Source organism: Tetrao urogallus, assembly GCF_951394365.1.
Source record: "Tetrao urogallus genome assembly, chromosome: 3".
Lineage (NCBI taxonomy): Eukaryota > Metazoa > Chordata > Aves > Galliformes > Phasianidae > Tetrao > Tetrao urogallus.
In genome coordinates this window covers 64,377,154-64,400,408 of record NC_136815.1, presented here as the reverse complement: position 1 = coordinate 64,400,408, position 23,255 = coordinate 64,377,154, and the positions used below count along the sequence as shown (strand labels likewise).

Below are 23,255 nucleotides of genomic sequence, written 5' to 3'. Positions count from 1 at the left end.
CTGTATCAGCACAGAAGAAAAGTAAACACAATAATTGATAAGAAGGTCTTGTAGCACTTGATTGAAACTGAAGTGAAGCTTTCTGTTAGTGTTTAGAAAATAGTGAGTGAGTTCTGAGATTCTCTTGGGACAATTGAGCTTTGCCTTCTCACTCAGCATGGCCACAGGCAGGGTGTTTTGTGAGTTGAGTATGCTGGAGAGAAGACCTGTGTTAGGCCTGTGCCTACAGGACAGCTCTATCCTGCTTAGCTACGGAGCCCTCCACTGGGGCTGTTTCTCTAGCTGATTTTCTTCTAGGGCAGGATTTCCATGAAGGCAGTCATTTCCCATTCAGCAAAATTCCTTTGTAGCTTAGAAATATTCATAGCAGCATTTTTTCCCCAAATGACTCCTCACTTCTCAGACTTGCAGCATGGTGTCTGGGATTTGTATTCTAGAACATAAAATTTGGCTTTCACAAAAAAAGGAACACATTCTCTAAAGCATTATTCCTTGCAATATTAAAAAACGCTAAATGAAATTTATTTTGTTTTTAACATTGGCCTTGGCAATTAGCAATGCTATTGTACCCTTAGGAATTGAAATTTTGCATGACTAGATGTGTTTGTTAAATGGAGCAGAAGGAAAACAACCAGTATTTTCAAATAAAATTGCTGAGTTAAGAGGAATTACTGTGTGCTGAGGTGCATGGGAGAAGAAGCAGTCCAGAAAGGATAAGGTAAAAGGGGATCTATTGTATGTTATAAATTGTAATGAAGAAAATGATGGTGCTCTTTCTTCTGAACTGAGTTTTGAATCAGTTGGCCTTGTGAAATATTTCACCTACCGTGCATCGTATGCTTTCCAAAAGGGAAAATGGTAATTTGTATAAAAAGAAATGTTCTAATTTTAACGAATCAGGAATCTCTGTGCCTCCAAGAAGTGCTGTTTAAAAACAGTGGCTAAAAGGGACATAAAAGCAACACAACTGCTGTTCCTGCTCAGTATAGGAACCAGGTTGAAAACGTTGATACAAGGGACTCTTGGGAGGTGGCCATTCCAAGAGCCCTGGAAGCAATTTCTCTTTGATCAGCAAACTCACAATGAAATCAAGCAGTTACGTGTGGTTGTTTTTCTTCTTTTTTTTTCTTCCTTTCTTTCCTTTTTTTTTTTTTTTTTAGTAGAGGGAATGGCTGGTAGAAATTCCTAAAGCCATTCTTTCAGAAACATGTAATTTTAACCACGGTGATGATTTTTTACAGACATCGTAAGACATGGCATGTAAGCTGTGACTTATGATGGGGGAAAGGAGAGAAAATGCTGTCTGCTTTAATTGGAAGGGATATGTATGCTTTATAATGCAAACGTTCACAAATTGTATATGTCCCTGTTCAGAGCATACTCAGGAATGCTGTTGTTTGCATTAATTTTCCTAGGAATTGCTGTTGTTGACATGGACTTCTGGGAGTCCCAAAAAGCTCCCAAAACAGCTAATAAATTTGACTAACTGAGCAGTAATTTAAGTATTTCTGCTCCGAGTAGTCACCTGAGTGGGTCATTCTGGTCTGTCAATATTTTCCATAACAATAGTTTAGTATTTGAATTAAGTATTTCTGTGACATAGTTTATATTAAAGTGAAATGATAGGTATATTTTGAAGCTGAGATTAGAACAATATTTTCAGAATGTAGATAGATGAGAAAGTCTGGGATGCAGTATCATTGCCAATCTCTAGACAAGAGGATTGACTGTTTCATGTCTGCTTGCTGATGCATTTTTTTTCTCTCCCTTTCTACTACACTCCTTCTCACTTCTTCAGATACAATAGCTATGGCAGCAACTCTTACTCTTCTCTGCGACACTCTGGTTTGAGTGCTCCTACAACACCCACTTCTCGTTATGGGACAACTCTCTCACCACCTCAGGAGTCCAAGTCTGACAGGTTTGTAATTTCGTCACCATTTTGACACAATTACTTTATATAGAGAACAAAGGAGATAATTGTGAACTGTTTCAAAATATCATAGAGCCAGATCTTATTTAACATTGAAAAGAGAATGTACAGAAATCTCAGCATGTTTATTTCCCACGCATTCACAAGTCATTTGCTCAGCTAATATTAAAGACTGCATGTATTTCCATCCTAATTCTACTTCTTTCATTCAAGTGGATAAAACAGATTTCTCTCACATGTATGTTGATCTGCATATCAAAAAGGTGAATTAAAGCACATTTTGTTTATTTCTATTTTTAAAGTTCAATTCAGACAGATCCATTTTCACATCATGAAGTGTAAAATCACAGAAATGTACTTAGTTCAGAGTTTCCTAGGCCTTAACTTGTCCTTCCTTGAACACACTTGGTCTATCTCACGGTATTTTGTTAAGGGCAAAACGTTCTTACAGTAGGTAAAAGAAGTTCAAGTTAACATGCCAGTTATCCTCTCACTTAGGAAAAAATAACTAAAACCCAACAACAACAACAAAACCAGGGTATTTTTAACAGTTGAAATACTATTTTGAGTTATGTAACATACTTCAGGAAGAAAAAGGATGGGAAAATATTATGAATACATGAAAAGTAAAGTCTTCTTGGCAAGAAATTTGGACCACCAGAAATGAATTGACTGTTACAACCTGAGAGTAAGTGACAGCTTCAGAGGACGTCATACTGAGTTTAAGAAGGAAGGGTAGAAATTTTTAATTACACATGCTGTCAAGGCAAACTACTAATTTCCAGTTAGGCCAGGCAGGCTTCATATTGTTTGTTGCCAAATTGGCTTTTGATTCAAAAAAATTCCATCTCCCTCCCCTGTGTTTGAACTGGGTTTTTTTTCTATATTCTTTGTCTACATTCTAATTAATTTTTATTAGCTGTTTTGGGATATTTTTGTGTATAGAAATATATGTGTATGTTCTGTGTGTATGTATTTATGTTTGAACCTACCGGTTGCCTCACATCCTTTTGAGTCTACTACTCAGAATGGTTCAAGTTAGGCTTTCAGCATGTATATATTTCTACCCATGAGGTATTGATTTAATCTTTTTTTCAAGTGAGTAATTACATTAAGTTTATCCCTGGAGAAGGGCTTCATTTTTCATTTGCTCTTCTTCCATAAATAACTTGCCTTGATTTGTCTTTCCTGAGTTAAATCATTGCTGAGTGACACCACAATAAAAAACTCCATAGCAGCATTTTCACCCACTTTTACCATAGCAAAATAGATGTAAGATAAGCAAGAATTAAAGATATCCCACTGCTTCTGAAGGTTTAGCTTTCTACACCCTTTCCATTTTAAAGCTTCTGGTTGCTACTGAAGAAAAGAAAGCCGAGTAGTCACACATCGAGATGGCTGAAGACAGTTGGGCCTGTCGTGCAAGAGGTCAATCAGTCTGGCTCCAATCCAGCAAAGGAAGTGAGCTTTCATTTCAGCATGTGCATAAGTGTGTTGGTGGCTGGGAGCCAAAATGCCTTGGCCCCACAGGACGAAGCTGTAAATTTCACAAATTCATAGATAGTTGAGCCAGAGGGGAGCTGTGTGGTCATCTGTTCCAACCTGCAGTGTGTCTCCTAGAAGCTAAGTGAGAGCCTCCGTACCTTCACTGGCATTAAAGAGACATTTGGTGACTCCTTCTGGAAAGCATTCCCGTATTTGTCATCATGCTAGGAAAATATTTCATGTTTTGGAGGAAATTTTGTCTAGAAGCATCTTCCAGCCATTGCACCTCGTTCTGCTTCTCTTTGAAACTTGTGGCAAACACTATGCCTTCAACAAATCTCTTTTACGTGTTGCTGGGATTGCATCTCCGTTCTTCCTTTAGGTTACATGTACCATTTTTCACCTCACCTGATAAAATCTCTTTCTTGTTAAAATTTATAGCTTACTATTTATGGTAGCTGATCTCATCAGTCTTTCCACATGCTTGTATTTGACACATTTTGTTTATGAGTCTCTGAGAAGTGTGAAAAATGCCTGCATGCCACAGCTCCATGTTGCCAGCAGAGTAGATGCAGTTTTTCTTGAAAGATAATGAAATATAAGGATTTGGATGCTATTTTGCATCAAGGCATGTTATTTTTTGCTGTGCTGCCATTCCAGATGTAGAGTTCAGCAAATTCTAATGACACAACTATTTTGAAGGGCAGTTGTCTGCTTTCATTTTATTGTCCTGAAACGTATGAGTTGTAGAAATGCCCATGCATAGATGCACGGGTAGCATTTTGCTCATTAGAGAGTAAGCTGTGTAGTATGAGCAGCATAACTTGCTGCTCAACTACTAGGTGGAAAATATTGTGAAACATTTCACAGGTTTCTGTCAATGGTGTTTGCTGTAGAATATGACAAAAATTTGCACAGGAAAAAAGGTTAAAAGATGGGGAGAGAGGAAGAGTTGATAGGAAGTTGCTTATCTATGGTTAGCTCCAAGGCAAGTTTTCTGCTTTCAGTTTAGGATTGCAGTAATCCAAGGACACTGCAGAAAGACCCCTGTCTTTTGTTATGCAGAGGAAAGCTTCAGAGTCAGCTCCTGGTACTGTTTATCTGACCTCCAAAAGGAGGAGGAAGAAAGAGGCAGCACATAGAACATTGCCCTGCAGAATAATTCATGCCCCATCCAATTGTCCTCACAGGCTTTCTCAAGCCTCAGTTGCATTTTACTTTTGACAACGTAGGTGGAAAGCAGCTGAGTGGTTTACATTTTGACATTCATACTTTTAAAACCCTGCTTGGCTAAGAACCATAGGAAATCCAGAAGAGCAGCATGATTCAGTGCAAAAGTAACCAGATTTTGTTCTCTGAAATACTCATAATGTATGTATTTTTGATTGTACAGAAGAAGAAAAGGCATACTTGACTGTTTCTTGGTTTCTAAATTTAGCTGCAGCCTTTTGCCAACTTCTTGCAATACTGTTCTTCTTTTTTATTTCTCTGGATCTCCTGTGGAGAGCCATGTTTCTGAAGTGCATATTGCAGCCATGGGAATCCTGCTGAAGAAGGGCAAATTGTAGGGCCCTTTCAGCTTGGCCTTTTATTAAGAAAGAAGTGTTATTGATTCCCTCATATCTCTCTCATGAAAGTTGTTCCTAATGCATTCCAATATAACCCAGTCCTCCTGTTTCTAACTGCTAAAGACTGTTTTGCTCCAGAAATGTACTGCTCCCTGTCCTCATGACTTAAATCACCAGTTAACTCTCTCCTCTAATCCCAAAGGAAAGAAATATCTCAATTTCAACTTCATGGCTTCATAAATTTTGCTAAAAAAAGGGAAATAGCCAGACATTGTTACAGCACATCAATGAGAAAAGCATTTTTCTGTACGTCTGATGAGTTACCTTCTTGTCTAGGGGAAGGAGGTGTTTGTTGTAAGACTATTCTGTATTTCCTTGCCTTATCTTCACATCTGTGGTACTTAAGTTTAGCCAAAGATTGCTTTCTTTTGAATCTTATATGGTCACTGAAATTGAAAACTGCAGCCTCAGTCTGCAGTATTCAGGAGTCATTGAAAGCTTGGAACAGCTCTGCTTGCAAAGCTTGTCAGCTCCTCACACTGTGTTTCTGTTGTTGAGGTGTATGCATTGTTGAAGTAACTGTAGTTAGAGTAGACCCTGAAAGGGTCTAACTTATGTGGCAAGAGAGCCTGACTTTGACATCAGCTTTTCATTGCCAGGGAAATATATTTTGTTTTCTGCTGCTGTGCTTGCCAAGGTAAGTTTATTCTGAAGCATTTGCCAGGAGACAGTTCCCACAGGACTTGGTAGTCACATAGTTATGCAATTAGCCAAGCTAGTGCTGTGTACTAGGAACGGGAGCTCTTAGACCCCATTCTCTTCCCTTTATCTGATCATTCAAGTGCCAGGAAGTTCAATTTGCAAACCTTGACCTCTGGATCCTCTTGGCTGGTTGGTGTGGACTTAGTTTCTAGCTCTGGCTGATCAGTCTGATGTTCCTCTGATTATCCAAGTAAAACATTGCTAGGACACTTGCAGATTATTCCAGTTTGATGCACTCTCTAGCATTTCCAGACTAATAGAAAATAGACTTAAAAAAGAAGAAAGGCTTCATATCCCTTAACTTGTCTTCTCTCTTACTTGCATGATGGTCTACAGCAGTAGGATAGCTTAGGCTTTTTTAATGAACCTTGAACACTGACTCAGCTCAATGTTTTTATAGATCTTTTAGAGGTAATGTACCTCCCAGTTTATCCTTAAAGCATTTATTTCTACTCAAGGTGCACAGAGACACTGAGTTTAGCATGGCTGGATTATAGATTATTTTTTCTCCACTGATCTTAAAGATATGTTAAATATCATACTGGAAGTTTAAGCAAGAATTTTAGCAAAAGTCTATAAATACTTTTCCTTAGAATTTTGTTTCCTCTCCAGATGCTTGAAAGTGATTTTCTGGCAATCTGATGGTTTTTCAGATTTATGTCTCTTAAAAGCAAAACAGAAATGCTTGAGAATGGTAAACTGCTTTTCATGTAGATTTTCTACTAAAATTCTAAAATTAGATGTTGTAATTGACCTCATCAGGGAAGTGCTGCTAGATGAAGCTTCTTGACAGGTTCTCTTCTTTTTTTTTTTTTTTTTTTTTTTTTTCTTTTTTTTCTTTTTTTTTTTCCAATTAGCTTTCTATCACTAAACTGCACTCTGGATTTACTTTACTCCAGCTGTTAAACACTGAAGAAAAGCAAGAAATCTATGAAATAAAACTTAGTGTACACTCTGTAAGACCACTGCCATCCCAAGAACAATTTTTCTTCCCTTGGCTTTATTTTCTTGCTTCTTCTACCATCTTCTGTGTGTCTTAGTATGTACTTCTGGACTTCCAGTCCAGAGACTGTGGCTGTTTTCTCTTGTGGCAAATGCAAGCACATCTTTCACTCTGAGTAACATAATGAGGAGGGGATAGCTTGATAGTTGATAATACTGGCCCAGGGCAAAAGCCTCAATTTTATTTCTGAAATTTTACTAAGAAAAGTGACCTTAGGAATTACTGGATGATTTACAATTTGGGAAGCAGTGGTGGCTTACACTGCCCTAGCTGCTCATTGAACTACTGTGTAAGCAGTATTTTTGATTGCAGCTTTGCGTGCTTTGTGATATGGCAGTGGCATAGATTTAAGCAAAAAACATGAAACAATTTACAGCCTCAGACTAAAATGTAAGCACTACTGGCTGAACACACAGTGCACAAGGAGGACGCGGTCACTCACAAATACCAACAGTACTGGTATTTAGGGAAACACATGTTAGCCTCTGTCAAGAGAGTGGCTTTGCAGGTTATTCCCACATGGTTTGTGAATCAAAGGGATCTGAGGAGCTACAGGTTGGCCACTGTGTTGCACAAAGATAGAAACACAATTTAAAAACTGTAAATGTCAGTCTGCAGTTCTGTATGTGCATAAGGACCTGGTGCATTGCTCCAGCTCTGCACAGAGATACTCTATTATAGCTTCATTTTTTTGAGCCTTTCAGGCCAGTTAAAAGTCCAGCGCTAATCGATTCTTCTTTTGGTCATTCTCAAGTTTCTTCCTCAAAGGAAGCGTTAGCCAGTAGTTTTCTCTCTCAAATTTTTGTTTATTTTTTGAGAGAAGTTTTGTAAAGTTTCCTCAAGTAATGTTTAGTCTGTTTGCAAAATCTTATATCAACACACTTTAGAATTTGCCGTGTCATGTAGAGAGACATAACACAAGGAGATTTTCTTTAACTGTGAAAAGCACTATGGCTCTTGGCAGCTTTGTCTCCTCTTTGGTCCCTTTCTAAGCTGGAAATCAGATTTATTTTGTTAAAGCTGAGAGGCATTTAGAGTTACTTGAGGCCTGTCTCAGATGGGAACTGCTCACTGTCCCCTCTTTGCAGCCTTCCCATGACTGCTGAGGTAGGAGCACGCTGGAAGAGTGGGTAATTAGTGCTTGCTTATTAAGTGATTAATGATTCTTACCCTTGCTATATTAGAGAAAATCCTGAATATTAACCTTATGACCTAAGGGGATTTCCCCTTGTATGTCAGTTGATCATTTTTTACCTCCTAAAATAAGCTTTTGTACTTGGTATTCTTGTTATAGATACAACTTCCATTTCATAAATTTTAGAAATTCAACTAACAGAGAAAAGCGCAGAAGATTCTTTCCAAGTTTAATGAAGAGCATTTTAAGCTGATAAATGCAATTTCAGTATAACAGAATGGCTTAGAGTAAGACAGACATGCTGGCTTTGTTTTTCAACAAGACTATAATAATTCAGGTCCCTTTTTCACTGCTGCAACATATAGCCTGTGATTAAGTATTTCAGAAAATGATTAGATTTCTTGTCTCCATGAATTTGTTTTTTTTGTGTGTTTTTTTTGTTTGTTTGTTTTGTTTTGTTTTGTAATTATGACTATTTTACTATTGAGATAAAGCAATAAGATCAGATGAGCTGAATTTTTCTTCAGGAGTTTTTGCTGACAGTGTTTTTGCTTTGTATTTCTAAGAGTTGACAAAACTAATATGGCACGTGGATATATTAGATATTGCTTATTTTTCTACCTTTATGGCTCTGAATCTTTTATTTAGATTGCAAAGCTGCTGTTTGTAAGTCAAATTTTAACCAAGTGAATAGTGCTAACCAATCTGCTCTAGCTCAAAAGCCCTAACAAGGTGATTTGGTACATTCAGGCATTCTACTACTAGGCTTATCTTAGAATCCCATATGCTGGGCTGAGCTGCACATCTCCATACAATTTCCCTGTAATCCCTTCAATAAGAATTTGTATTCACCAAAAAGCCCCAGTGAGCTTAGTGCTGAAGGTTTTCTGCCTTCTAGATACTGTGCAGACTACAATCACTGTGTGTCAGAATCACCCCACCGTTCAGTTAATTTTCCTTCATGTTTTATCAAGTCATAACTTCCTTTGAGACTAAATGGAGATTGCAGACTTAAGGAAGCTGGATGGAATGGGATGGCAAGTTAAATACCTGGAACAAACATAAGCATACACTTGGTAGAAACCCTCTTCTTGCCTTCTTTTCCTGATTCGTTTTTAGATGGTTTCAAGAGAAGACAGTGTCCAGTTTTCCACTTCCTAGAGCATTTTCTGATGATACTCAATCTTATGACAGTGATTTTTCAGCGTTCCTGCTGAGAGCTTTCTCTTGCAGCATGCACTGAAAGTTGAAAACTTAAAGTCAATTTAAAGTAAGTTCAAGGGAAAAATCACCACAAGTACTTGACTGTCAGGATTTGGGGAATTTTTTTCCCTCTTTCTTAGCACTGAGGAATATTGTAGATTTTTATGGTTTTGAGCATGATCCAGCATTGATACTATAGCTCTGGACAAATGCCAGAAAGTAGGCTTATAGAATATCAGGTTTTATACCTTCTTATATAATGTTTATGCTGGTGGATAGAACATATTGAAATTCAATTTATTGAAATTATTGAAATTATATTCATGCTACCCTGCTGCCAGTTGGGCTGACATGACTATGTTCTGTGACGTTGCTGCTCTCATAGACATAGGCACTTGGAAGATACATTTGCATTAATCTTTTTGTTTTCTTCTGCACCTATTTTCACTGGCAAACCAGTGCTCTTACACGAAAGGCCTACACTGTGCACTATAGGCATGTAAATCAAAAAGGGTAATGATCTGACCCATCCTTCATGCAGAGTTCAATCTCTTTTCAAAAAAGGTAATATATTTTTCTTTAATCCTTTCATTACCAAACTCACGTTACAAAAGTGCACAGAAACTGTCCTACATGAGTTATGTCTGTTTGATTTTATCAGTTAAATTCAGTGTGGATACATTTACATCTGTATAAAGCTATCCTCCACTATATAGATATTTCCTGTCTAAGACACAGAAAGAAAAACATATTTTCTCTGAGGGAGCTCCCTTGCCGTGTGAAAGTTTAGTTGTACCAATACATCGCTTTGGGGAAAAGATGTGTGAGAGGAACCACTCTCTTATCCAAAGCAGAAGTTATAGTAAAAAAAAAAAAAAAAAGAAAGAAAAAAGAAGGGAAAAAAAAACTGGGTCCAGACCAAACTATAAGAATTTATAAATGTAGCTTTTAAAACTGCATTTACTGCCTGGAGCTGTTTCATCTCAAAGGAAAAAATCAGTTTCAGATCTGAGAAGTCTTTACTGTAGAGGCTGCCATTTCTAATGAAAAAAAGTCCCACATTATGGCTAGGCATTTCCATGGTCGTGCATTTTAACAGCCTTCTGAACAACAGCCAAAAGTTTGATGTGCGTTGCTAGTGGTGACGTTCAGACCTCTTCATTATAGTAACCTACTGAGGAGCATCCAGTTCTAAGTTATGGTAAGAGAACTGCAAGAGAAAGTTACATTTCAGACTAACTTGTCTTTATCCATATGGCATGTGGTGATAAGTTGTTCTTTTTGTTCACTGTACAGAGAACAAGAAGAAAACAGGCTAAATGACCAGGAAAAACAAAACAAAACAAAAAACTTTCTTACTGATAAGGATAGTTAAGCACTGAAATGGCTGGATATGATACATCCACTAGGGGCTTTGAAGGCAGGTCAGACAAGCGCTTTCCAGGAATGGACTGAAAAGACTATATGCTGTCTTGGATAAAGAAAGGAATATGGGTAGTTCTCCTCCAGCCGCATTTCAACTAATTTTGTTACCGCTATTTTGAAGACACTTAATGATTGTTATAACTAGCTGTGCAGTCCCTGGGTATTCTGTTGATATGTTCCTACACTATTAATTTTACCTTTGCATCAGACATAGCAAGAAAATGATAATAACAGAATTTGACAGTGTGTAAATAAAAAGTAAACACTCGTTAAGAGAGCATTAAAATTGCTGATGGGCAATTCTGAGATCTTCTTTTGTTTTGTTGAGCACAGGAATCTTAAGTGCTTGTAACACGTCTGTTTTTAACATTATTGCGTAAGATGTTTGGAAAGTGCTTGAAAAGTGTTCAAGCGAGAATATTGCAATTGAAAGATGCTGAAGAGTTCTTATGGGTACTTTATTTGTACTCTGAAAACTTGGAGATATAGGAAGCCTACATTATCTGCCTTTCTCAAGCTTATCATAGTATCTAAAATCAAGAAGATACTTAGTCAGTAGTTTGAAATATCCATACATAAATGCTGCTGTGTTATTCCATTGGTTGAGTTTATGTTACTTGCTGAATGACTGCTACAATTTTTTTGCCAGTATAATCAATAACAGTGACATTGGGAAACCTGATTACCCCTTTTCTGCAGGCCAGCTTTGGGTGGGCTCCTTACATCATCTTTCCGGCAGCACCAGGAGTCCTTGGCAGCAGAAAGAGAAAGACGACGTCAAGAGAGAGAAGAAAGGTTGCAGAGGATAGAACGTGAAGAAAGAAACAAATTCAAGTAAGAATCATGTTTACTATCACTCTGTTGTCTTAATATGAGATGGGTCTGCAAATTATTGAGACATTTAAATGTGAAACAATTTCATTGTTGAATATTTCCTGGGTATCTTTGGATATCTTTCTTAATACAAACATCTGAACTGGTATATTAAGCATTATGATGAATTTTATTATTTAAAAAAATCAGCATTTTTTTAATACAATTCTGCCTTAGCCAATTATTCTGTTTGGAAATCCATAAAAGCTAACTTTTAGTAGCTAAAATGCCCCTTCTCAAAGTATAATCTCAGTGAGACATAAGTTTGAAGGTAGAACTAGGAGGAATGGAATCTAGAGAGAACTAAGATACAGATATATTTTGCTTTTATGTTTTGCAAAGTAAAAGCATTTTGCTGTCTTAGAATGTATGGTAGTGTTTGAATAGCTACACATTTTCCTGCTTTTCCAAGCACGCATCTCTAGCTCACGGAAACAGTAAGAGACAGAAAATAATTATCAAAATTATTACTCAGCAGGTGGCCAAAGACCCCAGTTGAATACAGGACACTGAATTTTCACATCTGAGTCCATGTCATGTGCTGTGGGACACCAAGATGTTCTGCCTGTAGGTAGTAAGAGCCAAGTTCTCACTTCCTGTTTGATTCATGCTGGAAATCCCAGTGTAGTCATCAGCAAAGACAGCAGTGGACTTAGAGTAGATGAAGTGCCTACTGGGCCTACCATCTGAAGAGCATGCACTAGGAAGCAGTTTTAGTTTTTTGTAGACAGGAGTGAAAAGTAAGCATTTTCAGTAGTCAGAAGTTATAATACAGAAATATAAATAACAGTAGGATATATGTTTTGTTAGAGAGATGCTATTTATGGGAAAGATGTTTCCTGTAAATAAGTTTCATGTCAGCTTGTGTATTAGTATGCAGGATTGTTTTCACTGTAATAATCTGTTTAGTAAGAAGTGGAAATGGTCTGTGTCATAGTGGATTTAGAAAGAGGAATTACTTGCTAGTGGTTGGTTGCTTGCTTGGTTGAAGGAGATACTCTACTGGCTCCAGAAGATAACTAGTTTGGAAGAAAATGAGAGATAGAGGGAAGGTGGAAGAGTACCATAATAGGATCTTTGGCAGCCAACAGCTGCCCAAGTTCTCCTGAAACAGAAACAATCAGGTCTCAGTCCTCAAGTGTCTTCCAAAAACTTTCCCTCTAAGTGGTATCATCAGTCTGCAAAAGGCTGTCGTGGAAAGTCAACATGATCTTTCAGAAAGGAAACTCCCAGACCAAAAAAAACTACTAGGACATTTGGCAGCTCGACCTGTTTGAATAACAGATTTACCCATTTCACTAAATGTTGGCTGAAGTAGTTGTTCTTGCTGAAAGAGCGTCTTTAAAATTAAAAAAAAAAAAAAAAAAAATAGCCCTTCTTTTAAAATTTACATCTTCATCCCATTACTCTAGAGTCAGAAAGTGGTTAACTACATGTCACAACTGGTACATATTTGAGACAACAATTTGTCAATGCTCAGTGTTTTCATCTTCAATATTTGAGTTCCCTCTTCACCCAAAAAAGTTAGAGGTTGTGTTTGAGAATAGGGTCTCCCAAGCCACTAACTTTGAAGGCAGCATCCCACAGTTGATTAACCAGTCTGGAAGGAGGAGGACAAAGCCACAGCAAACAGTTGTGGACAGTTTCGTAAGAGTTCATGGGATCTCATTACTGTATCATCAGTCTGGCTCTCTCTCTCTCACCAGTCTCTGAAGATGTATTTTTGGTTAAAAATAACACTTCCAATTCACAGCCTTTAAACTTGTGAGCAGTACTGGATTTACCATCATGACTCATTTGTTATCTCATTCTTTCCAATTCTGCCTTGACAACATTGCAGTAGATTCTGGCACCATTGTTGACAAATTGAGAATAATTTAGGAGAGAGCATCACCACTTGTGAAAGACCTTTTTTTTAGAAGTGTTAAAATGCTTTAAAAGCTACTATTAGCAAAAGGAATGCTTCACAAAATGGATGCTTTTCTCTGTAGAAAGACTCTTGTCTCCATTTGCATATGTAGAACAATATGTCCTACAATGAGTGAATTGTTCTTCATCTGTACTTAGATGTGAAAGTAGTCAGAGGGGAGTGAGTAATGTTCACTGTGAGTAATTTCACTGAAAAATTCTTTGGGTTTTTGTTGTTGTTGTTTTGTTTTGCTTTTTCCTTGGGGCTATTCCCATAGCTATTGTAATTGCAAAGAGTACTCTGAAAATGTTGTAAAAGTATAACCAGTAGTGATTCAGAAGTATGTAGAGGGTAGCCTGAAACAATGTCTGTTTCATGTTAATGCTGGTGTTTGAAGAGCAGACCTTTAATAGCTGTTGGAGCAATTAATACTGTTATTACTATATGATTACTGTTATAGATGGCAAGTTTGATGACCATAAATATAAAGAGAAAAAGTAGTGTTTTATTGGAAAGTCTTTCTGGTACTCGTAGGTTGTAATGGGAAAGAATCTAACAGATACAGTGTCATCCTCTGTGTCAACAGATTCAACTAAATATTAAAACTATTTAGTTGCTGTATGAAGGCATATTTGGATATTTATTGGGTTCTACCACTATCTGAATTAAATTTGGTTGTTGAGGAATTATTCACTGATTTGCTTGATGATAATTTTTTTTATTTGTAGATATAACAGGCCTACATGAAATTACGGAATCCAGGCATTCTGCAAAGTTGACTTGGCGGAAGTTAGATGTATGGGGGCTGCTCAGAAAGTAATGATTCCTTTTTTATTATGTTGGCCTGCGACATCTAAGGCGGATGTTGGTGGGATGATAGTAGTGGCTGAACCTTCCCACCAATATTTCATTATATTTTGTTTCCATGCTACAGATAGTAGAGTGGCAGTTTGACAAAACGGCGTTTGACATGGAAATGCACATGGATCGAAAGTGTGTCATTTAATTCCTCCATGCAGAAAAAAATTGCACTTACTGACATTCATCAACAGTTGTTGAACATTTAAGGACACCAAAGAATGGACATGAGTACAGCGAGGTGGTGGGTGGTCTGTTTCAGCCGTGGTGACAGCAACAGTGGGCCACCTCTGCTGGTGCAGATTTTTATGAGTGTGACATGCAGGCTCTTGTTCAGTTCTGAAAGAAATGAAGAGCTGATGGTCGTGACTATGTTGAAAAATAATGTGTAGCTGCAGGTTTGCTCTATCAAGTAGCGTTATAGTGATCTTTCTATCTGTAGTGGTTTCCATGGAAATAAGTAGGCATTACTTTCAGAGAGATCTACGTACGAGTTACTTCAGGAGATAAGATAGAAGGAGTTTTGTGCCTAAACTTCAGGGTGAAAAATAAATAGCAAAAAGAATGTCACTGTTGGATGATCCTGAGCGTGTCTTCTAAGAACTATCCTAGTTGGTAACACCAAGTACTCAACCAGTTTGCTGTCACATTTGCAACTGTAAACTAAAATACACGTAGGAAAGGTGTATTAGAAACAGGACACATAATGTCTGCTCCTTGCCTTGATGTAACTTGCCAGATACAAGCAGTCCTTGTTTCAGGGTATTCCATGTGGGGCCAATGAATAGTTGTTTTACAGCCACTAATGGGCTTGTTTCTTAAGAAAGAGTTCTTTTTTTTTTTTTTTTAATTTGTCTAAACTGTGTATTTGGTGTACACATGTGTGTACTATATGCATAAATACATGTACATAAATAGATTTCATAATTTTTTTCAGTCTAAAATTTTTTGTTGAAATCCACCTTCATTGTTTCTGATCACCTTTCTTAAACTGCTCTTGGTTTCTTCTGCTGTATATATAATTCTGCAACTTACCTTATTATTTTGGTTTTCTCTGCAATTTACTACAATTTTCTTTTTAGCCGTGATTATTTAGACAAAAGAGAAGAACTAAGACAAGCAAGAGAAGAGAGGTCTGTATATGCTGCATCCATCCCTCCCTTTGACTGTTTCCACTGTCTATATTCTTTATTGTTGTGTATTTACACTGTTAACCATGCATGCTCAGGACACTTCTGTTCAAAAAGAAGTCTATAAGGAAGCTGTTGTATTATTTAAAGAGGAAAAGCAAGCCCAGCTGTAAGCACAGCAATAAATAAGGAGCAGTGGCACTGAAATGCATTAGAGTGATTGATAACCTATCTTTTATCTGTTTCTGTGTGAAATTAGTTTTCTCCATTTGCCTCACAAATTTGTCTGAATTTAGTGTAGTTACAAATCTAATAAGCCTGTGTTTCTCACTCACTAGGACCCAAGCTCTCTGGAGGGTCAGAAAAGGCAACTGTGGATATAGCAAAGAAAGTGGGGTAACAAACATTGGAAAATTGGGTGATGGAAATGAGTCTGACACCTACTCCCAGCATAGTTTTCAGGGCCAAGTTTTTTTTGCCCATCTCTCTTATTGAAATTATAAAATTATAAAGCTAAGCAGCATTTTTCATTAAGAGTTTGATTTAGTTTTTAGATAGTATTTAAAGGTACTGAACTTTTTTTCTTTTTTCTTTTTTTTCCTGTTCCGATTCCAATTTAGAGAATCTCAAAGCTTTGGGCTAGACTGGGAGTTAAGTGCTTATGATAGCACATTTTTCAAGGAATACATGACTGAAGACCTTTGCCTTTCAGTAGCTTCATCTCTACATTCGCTAGTAATTGCACCCTGGAGGGATTTCTTGTTTTTACCTGGAAAATATGCATGTTACTGAACAAACAGTAGATGAAAAATCATCCAGATTGCCTCAGTTCTGCTTTTATGGTCCTCTGGAGGCTGCTATACAGAGGTGCTTTTGGATTTGTCAAGATCTGGAATTATATTATTGAACTATGAGAGTAGCTGTAGTTTTTTCATCATATAATGAGGCAACTCTTTTCTGCAGACTGAAATCTGATCTGCCAGCATGTCTATTGTGGACGAAGTAACTAGTATTAAAACATGATTTTAACATCTCTCAGAGTAACAAAAGTTGGGTGGTCATTCTTCGTCACTCCACACAGTACAATTATAAATATTTTAAAACATTTTCTAAAATAAAATGTGTGTGAGTACCTAAGCATCATACACAGATCTCAGTTGAGTAAAACTTTTTGCAGCAAGAATACTCATCAGCAATATCTGAGACAAGCTAGAAGTGAACTCCTCATCACTTTCAAGTTGTGTGGGAGCATACTATGTCAGCTGGAGTAGTTTTTGGAAGAGTTCACCAGCATGGCATCTCTGCTGTGCAGTCTGATACAATTTCACTGGTCAGCAGGAGCATGCCTCTATCATTAGGCTGTTTTTGAACTGAGATGTTAAACTAACTTGAAGTTCTTCCCCATAAAGAAGAAAGATGCATTTGCTTTGACAAGTAAACATTGGAGCACCATTCATTTCATGTGTTCTGTTTGTTTGATGATTTGAGGCTTTTTTATTTTGCTTGGTTGGGTATTTTCCAGTGGTAGTTTAACCCTACAAAGCTGAGCTTCCAAACCCTCTCTCTAACATGATTTACAGATCAGATGGGGCGGTTCTACTCTACACCCACTGACTTTGTTGGTACAGGAACAATTCAACTCGACCTAGGGGCATTGCTCAGAGACCTAGATAACTGACAGTATTTTTTATCTTCCTGAAGGTGTTGAATGTAATGCTCATGAGGCATACCAAGTGGATAGCCCATAAGTGCTTGGCTCTTTGTAGAAAGGAGTCAGCATAGACATGGTGTTGTCTGCAGGTTTTAATGATTTGAAGGAATATGACAGTATTGCTTCTGTATGGAATCACTGTGTCCATCCCGTTCTGGTGGAAGTGTAGCAGAAGAATGATAGCTTGTCCTTTTATTTGCTTCATTTTAAAGTCCAATACATGGACTTTAAATACATGTTCTGTTTCAAGTCTGAAGCATTAATAACGGATTATAGAAGGATGTTAGTTCCTGGTTAAGTTGCCACATCTGCTTATTAATTTGCCCTTTCATTAAGTAGTTCTGCCTCTGTCTTGCCATGAGAGTTGCTGTCCTGGTTGTTTTTTCTTTCGGTATACTGAGCAGATATATTTTGGGAAGACACATCTTGATGATAATCCTCTGCTTTGCTGGTGAACTGTGTCGTACACAGTGGCAGAAGCTAAAATTTTAAAACAGCTGACAAAGAACTGAGGACAATAAAACATTGTAGCCCCCTATTACAGAAGGATCTGTCCAGATCTTGGTTGCAGTGTGTTGGCAAACGGCAAATGCTTCCATTGCAGCCAGTTAGGCTGTACCTGTTTTAGCTAAGTGGTCAATTTGAATGGCTCTTTATGAGGCTTAAGTCCCTTCTGTTATGTTTGTGAGAAGGTGGAAAACACAGTTTGTAAGGAGCCAAAGTTAAAAGAAATACTGGCTTCATTAAATGTAACAAAACATTATGCTAATGCCAGCAGAAGGCTTTCTCCTCCATTGAAAAGGCAAAAAATCATCCTTCAGAATTGGCTTCATGTTAGAGCTGTAAACAGTTCCTATTTTATAGCCATACAAGTATGTGGCTTATTATATTTTCATCCAGAATCGGTAGGGGTTCGTTCTTTCTTGCGAAATTTGTTCAAAGCATGTGCATACCTCTGGAGGAAAAAAAGAAAATGAGTTTTTTCTTCATTATTGCTGTTTGCAATAAAGCAAATTGCCTCTGAAAACACAAGAGCAGCTCTTCAAAGACAAGTTTTCTACATTCCATATGAGTGTTTGCAAATGTGCATGCGTGTGTGCTTACCATATGTACTAAGCATGTTTGTTGCCCCATGGTGCTGACTTCTTTACCCCCCCCCGCTCTTAATGCACACTTGTACACTAATTCAAGCTGTCAGTGAGGCAGGCTGGAGGAGGAGAGGTGTTCCATGTTACAAAGTGTTCACAACAGTGGATTAGAGGAGGATGACTGCAGCATTTCAGGGATGTAAACAGTAGTCTTGATTAACCTGTTTAACAGTTCACTTGTGGGTAAGACAAACAGTACAAAGCCTGATCCAGCTGTAATCATGAATTTGTTCATTAGTAAATAATGGTGGATAAAATTAGTAGGCATCTGGTAGAGGCACGTATTTCAAAGTTATTTTGGTCACAATGTATAAAGCACACTATGAAGAATATGATTGGTAGCTGGTCTTAATAAACAGTTAGTGAGTTCTGCCTGCCTAAAATGCAAAACAGATGTATCTTTGTTCTTTTAAAGTGACTTTGATGAATAAACTACATGTGACGTCAGGTCCAAGCTATTGGATGTCTGAGTCCGGCAGAGAAATTTTTTAGAATAGAAAAAAGAAAACTTTCCATTGTAGGCTCTGGAGAGAACAAAGTGAATTCCAGTGCATTGCTCTCAGAGCAAATAGGAGCAGGTTCAGAGACTTTAGATAGTCAATCCAACATTTATTATTGGTATTATTTTCAGGGAGATCTGTTTTTGTCTGCTGCACTGAGCCATTTTCCTCTCCTTGCATCTAGTCTCAGACTTTGGCTGCTTGCATCAGTATTAAGGGGGTCTGGCTTTGGAGGTTGTTCAGTGTTTTTTTTCCTCCCGTTTTAGTTTTGGGAGAGGGAGGGCTGGGAGGAGCAGGAGGTGAAGTAGGAGGGTGAAAAGGAGGACAGACAAATGCTTCCTAAAGGAGAAGTGCTATGCAGACACAACGCTATATCTAAGGACTCTCTAATTCTGCTGCTTTTTGCTTTTGTTTTGTCATGAGCAGTTTAACATTTTTCAGGGCAATAGTCTTTGCTTCGGTGTGCATTTTTTGGCAGGTTGACCAGGCAACCAGTTTAGTGCTGTACCCCTTGAGTCTGGAAATCAGCTCACTCTTTGCAGGTGTTTCATCCATAAACAAGCATCAGCCACAGACTTCTTTTTCTTTACGGAAACCCTTTGGAATTTAACTTTCAGATACAAATACTTGGAGAGATTGGCAGCTGAGGAATATGAGAAGGAGCTGAAGAGTCGAAGTGTAAGCCGAGGCAGAAGTGAGCTGTCCTTGAACCTGAAATCTCCTTCAGCCCCATCCTCACCTGTATCCAAGTGCGTCAGCCCAGCATCCATAGAGTCCCAGGAAGAGCTGAAGATCCCCTCTACCCCCTGTGGTACTCCACAGCACTCAGAAGGTAGGTAAAAAGCAGGGCAAGGGGAAAAGATCTTTTATGATTGTTCTCTCTGACTAGCAGTGATTTTTCATGCATGAGTGTAAGAACATCACCTCTGAAGTGCCAAAGTAAAGGGTCTTGTTATATTGGTCCTTGCTGTCTTCCTAAACTTCCTTTTCTTTTTTTTTTTATTCATAGATTTGGATGTCTTGTAGTCTATTCAAGCAAACAATACAATGCTAATCATTGCTACGATTTATATTAGTATTGTCTGATGCTATTAGAATGGATTAATTGGAAAATATATCATACAGAGGGTCTTAATTTTAGCATCATGTTCCTTGTATATGAGAAGTTACTGAATGCTAAACCAACAATATTCCTGCCAGCAGATTTTGGTTGTGTGGATTCTCTGGAACAACAGATGAATGCCAAGATTATAATAATCTTCCAATAGAACACAGGCTGAATGGGGCAAACAGAAAGGCTCTTTAATTGAAGGCAGGGAGGGTGTGTTGGTTATTTTTAACACCAACAAAAGCTTTTAAAATTGTAGCAAAAGTAGTAAGGGACTTAAAAGAGACCACAGACAATTAGCGAAAAGGAAAGTATAATTAGTGTTTGCACGGTTGGTTTGCTGTCATATAATTTATTGGTGTACAGAGCAATGTTTTTTTGTGTGTGCACGTCATTCTGCCATTTGCAACATGTTCCCTCCTTCAGTCTTGAAAAAAAACACCCACCATATGGTTTTATATTTGCACCACACAATATTGCATTAACTTTGGGAGCTAGAGTGCATGTTGAGGGTGAATTATCGCCATCATTCATTTTTATTTTATTTCCTGCTACATGCTATTGGTGATTAATGCATTTGTAACTTGCACTGCTTGGTTTTATTGAGTGTTTTGGCTACTAGCATGCTATAAAGCAAGGGAATTTAAGAAAAAAGTTACAAATACCAAATGTTACGTATGTTTATTCTCACTATATTAAGTAGGTGAAGTTTATTTAATTTAGGTTTATGTGTTTTTTCAATTATATTCCCAGTTTTATTATTTAGCACCTTAAAAGTCTCGGTGGAATCATTTGAATTTAAAAACATAGGTATTTTCCTGTAAATTTGATAGTCAGAAACATCCAGATACCCATTTCTTTGAGCTTTATGTTACCTTTAGAGCAAGTAAGCTGGATTTTTCCACTATTAGGATTTCAGAGCTGGGTAGGGAGCAAGTATCTCTTTTATGATGATTATTTTAACATATTTCCCCTGGAAGCATTCAAAAAAAAAAAGCATGAAATGGAGCAGCACAGCAGCACAGTCCATTTGGAGAGTACATTTAGAGCAGGTGTACAGGGCAACATTAGGCAGCCTGGTTGTGGCAAAGCTATCAACAAGTGGGTAGGCAGGACCTCTGTACTGAAAATTCTGGCAACATCAATAGGCATCACAGAGCAACACCTGGAAGCTTAGCAGTAAACTACAAGGAGAAAAAATATGTATGGAGCAGGGTGAGATTCCAGCCAAGGGCAACTGAAAGCAGACAGCCAGGACAGCACCCAAACACGGGCTCGAAATCTGCATTCTTAAGTGAAAGCTGTGCATGAAAAAGGGTAGCTCTCTCAGGCCTAGGAAAAATATTGGGAAGGTCATTTGAAATAATGAGCACATGAGGATGGCGAGTTCTCTTGTTCTCTGGAGGTGGAAGATGATTGGATCAACCAACAACTGGCAGGCTTCTTTGCAGATTTTGTGCCATGGCCTCTAGGCTGTTTATTATCTGAGTTCCTTATGTTCTTTTTCTGTCCTTAGGAAATGTTACGAATCGCACTTAACAGAGAATGAAACTGAGACATTAACTTGCTTAAGCAAGTTGTAGGAAAGCTGAAATAGAGCCCTGGACAGAGCTAGTTTACATTAACCCCAATTAGTTGTGTTGAACATGGGACTCATCATCCTCTCCAACAAGCATAAAACTGCAGAAGGAAAATAATTCCTCAGTTCTGTTCATAGGACCCTCCAAAGACTCTGCAAGAGTAGTGTTAACAGATGTGTTATACTTGCCTGCACAATTCAGACACAAAGTCAGATGAGAAGTGTGTTCCTCTAGTAGCAAAGCAATCTGTGGTTTTAGAAGTTAAATTTATTTTACCCTGCTTGTGTTGAAGTATAGTTTGTCCATCCAGTATCTACTGGGCTTAAGTAGGAAATGGATTTTGTCTGTTGAACTTTCTCCCACGCTATGAAGCATCTCAGTGTCTCTACCCAATGTAAAAATCTGGACATAGTGATCTGTTGAGAATATATGAGAAACCATAGTTTTCTCATATAAAACAATTGGTTCCACTGAAGTAATCAAGTCTTATAGAACTTACTCTTGTAAAACTTGTGGTATGGCATTCAGAGGAAATGAAGGCAGTCACATAACTGCAAAATAGAATTTTTTTTTTTTCAAAGCAACTACTTCCTCTTTTGTAATTTCATTGGATAATATTTTATGAAATGCACATGTGCATTAAAGGAAAGCAACAATAACCAAGAAATCTCTGAAATCAATTCACAAAAGCATTAGATACAATTCCTTCTTTTAGAAGAACAGCTTTATGGAGTACTCTACTCATGGAAGTAAACAAGTCAACCCAAGTATGCCTTCTGGATAGAAGGAAAACTTCTGAACGTATCAGTAGCAAAACAAGGTTCAAATATTGCATTAAGTATGACTAGTGAGGATGTCTGGAGATGGAGAAGCACTGAAGCATGAATGTGCAGTGGGGCCATTACAGCCACAGCTGTACGGCAGGACAGAGGAGTAGGTGAGGGAGGGGATGACAAAGGAAGAGAGAGACAGTTCCCTCCTGGAAGTCACTCTATGCTAATTTTTACCATTGCAAGGGTTGAGGAGAAAAGATTGGAGGTTGGGGGTGGGGAAAGAAAGAGTAAAGGAGGTGAGCCCTGCTTAATTCACTGCAAGATGAGTCCTGTGCTGGAAGAGCTGAAGGGAGATCCAGACTTTAAGCTTTAAGTTTTGGTTGAATTGCCTCAAGAATTCAACCAACCTTCTTCAGACTTGCTTTGTTTTCTCAAGAGACACCGTTTTCCAGCTCCAAATAGAGAGCAAGGAAAAGAGATGAAGATGAGGTTGACTAATTTATTACAATTGCAAGGGATTAGGTGTAGGCCTAGGATATTTGTTCTCTCTGAGGGTTTATAGGCCTGAGGGAATGAAATCTTAGCAGCTAGTAAAGATATGAGAACCTGTGTTTGTTCAGAGTTCTTTAATAGCTGAGTATAAAAAAAAAAATTTCCTTCCATGTCCCTTTGCAGCATTGTGAGCTCATAGCTATTTTCAAAAGGAAGCAGCTTGCTGTCCAGTCAACCTTATTCAGAAAAGGGCAGAAAAGGGCTATCACCAATATATGATCATAACACAGCAAATCACACTGTTATCTTGTTGTGTGTGTGTGTGAGACGAAGTCTTCAAAATGTTAGATGTTTTGAGAAACAAAGCAATCTTTACACGTTCATTGAGGGGCTCTGCTACCATGTCCATCAGTGCTGAGGATAGATAGCTGCTTTGGGAGATTTCATTCTCCTCAGAATGTTTTTTTCCAGTAATGCATTTTCGGAGATTAACTTTTGGGAGAAAAAAAGAAATAGGCATAAGATTCAAAAACTACTCCTTAAACTCATGGTCTGTTTTCCTCCTCCTCGTGAGTCTGTACTAGTCTGAAAGTTCCATCTCATTTTATACACCAAGAATTTTGTTTGTTAACAGCTTTAGGAATTCTCAACAATATCAA

The 23,255-nt window shown here is 37.9% G+C and overlaps 1 protein-coding gene across 3 annotated transcripts in view; it reads left to right on the top strand.

Annotated features, from left to right (window-relative positions):
* The window catches only part of FHOD3 (formin homology 2 domain containing 3), a gene marked incomplete at both ends in the record, with an annotated part of 355,589 nt that overhangs the window by 272,667 nt on the left and 59,667 nt on the right, over nucleotides 1-23,255 (top strand). For 2 of the 3 annotated variants that reach the window (XM_079533942.1, XM_079533940.1), the window contains 4 exons: nucleotides 1,799-1,921; nucleotides 11,214-11,348; nucleotides 15,237-15,287; nucleotides 19,261-19,475. In XM_079533942.1, the coding sequence (XP_079390068.1) occupies nucleotides 1,799-1,921; nucleotides 11,214-11,348; nucleotides 15,237-15,287; nucleotides 19,261-19,475 (524 nt within the window). The remainder of the gene's footprint in view (nucleotides 1-1,798; nucleotides 1,922-11,213; nucleotides 11,349-15,236; nucleotides 15,288-19,260; nucleotides 19,476-23,255) is intronic. The other variant, XM_079533941.1, reaches the window with a different exon arrangement.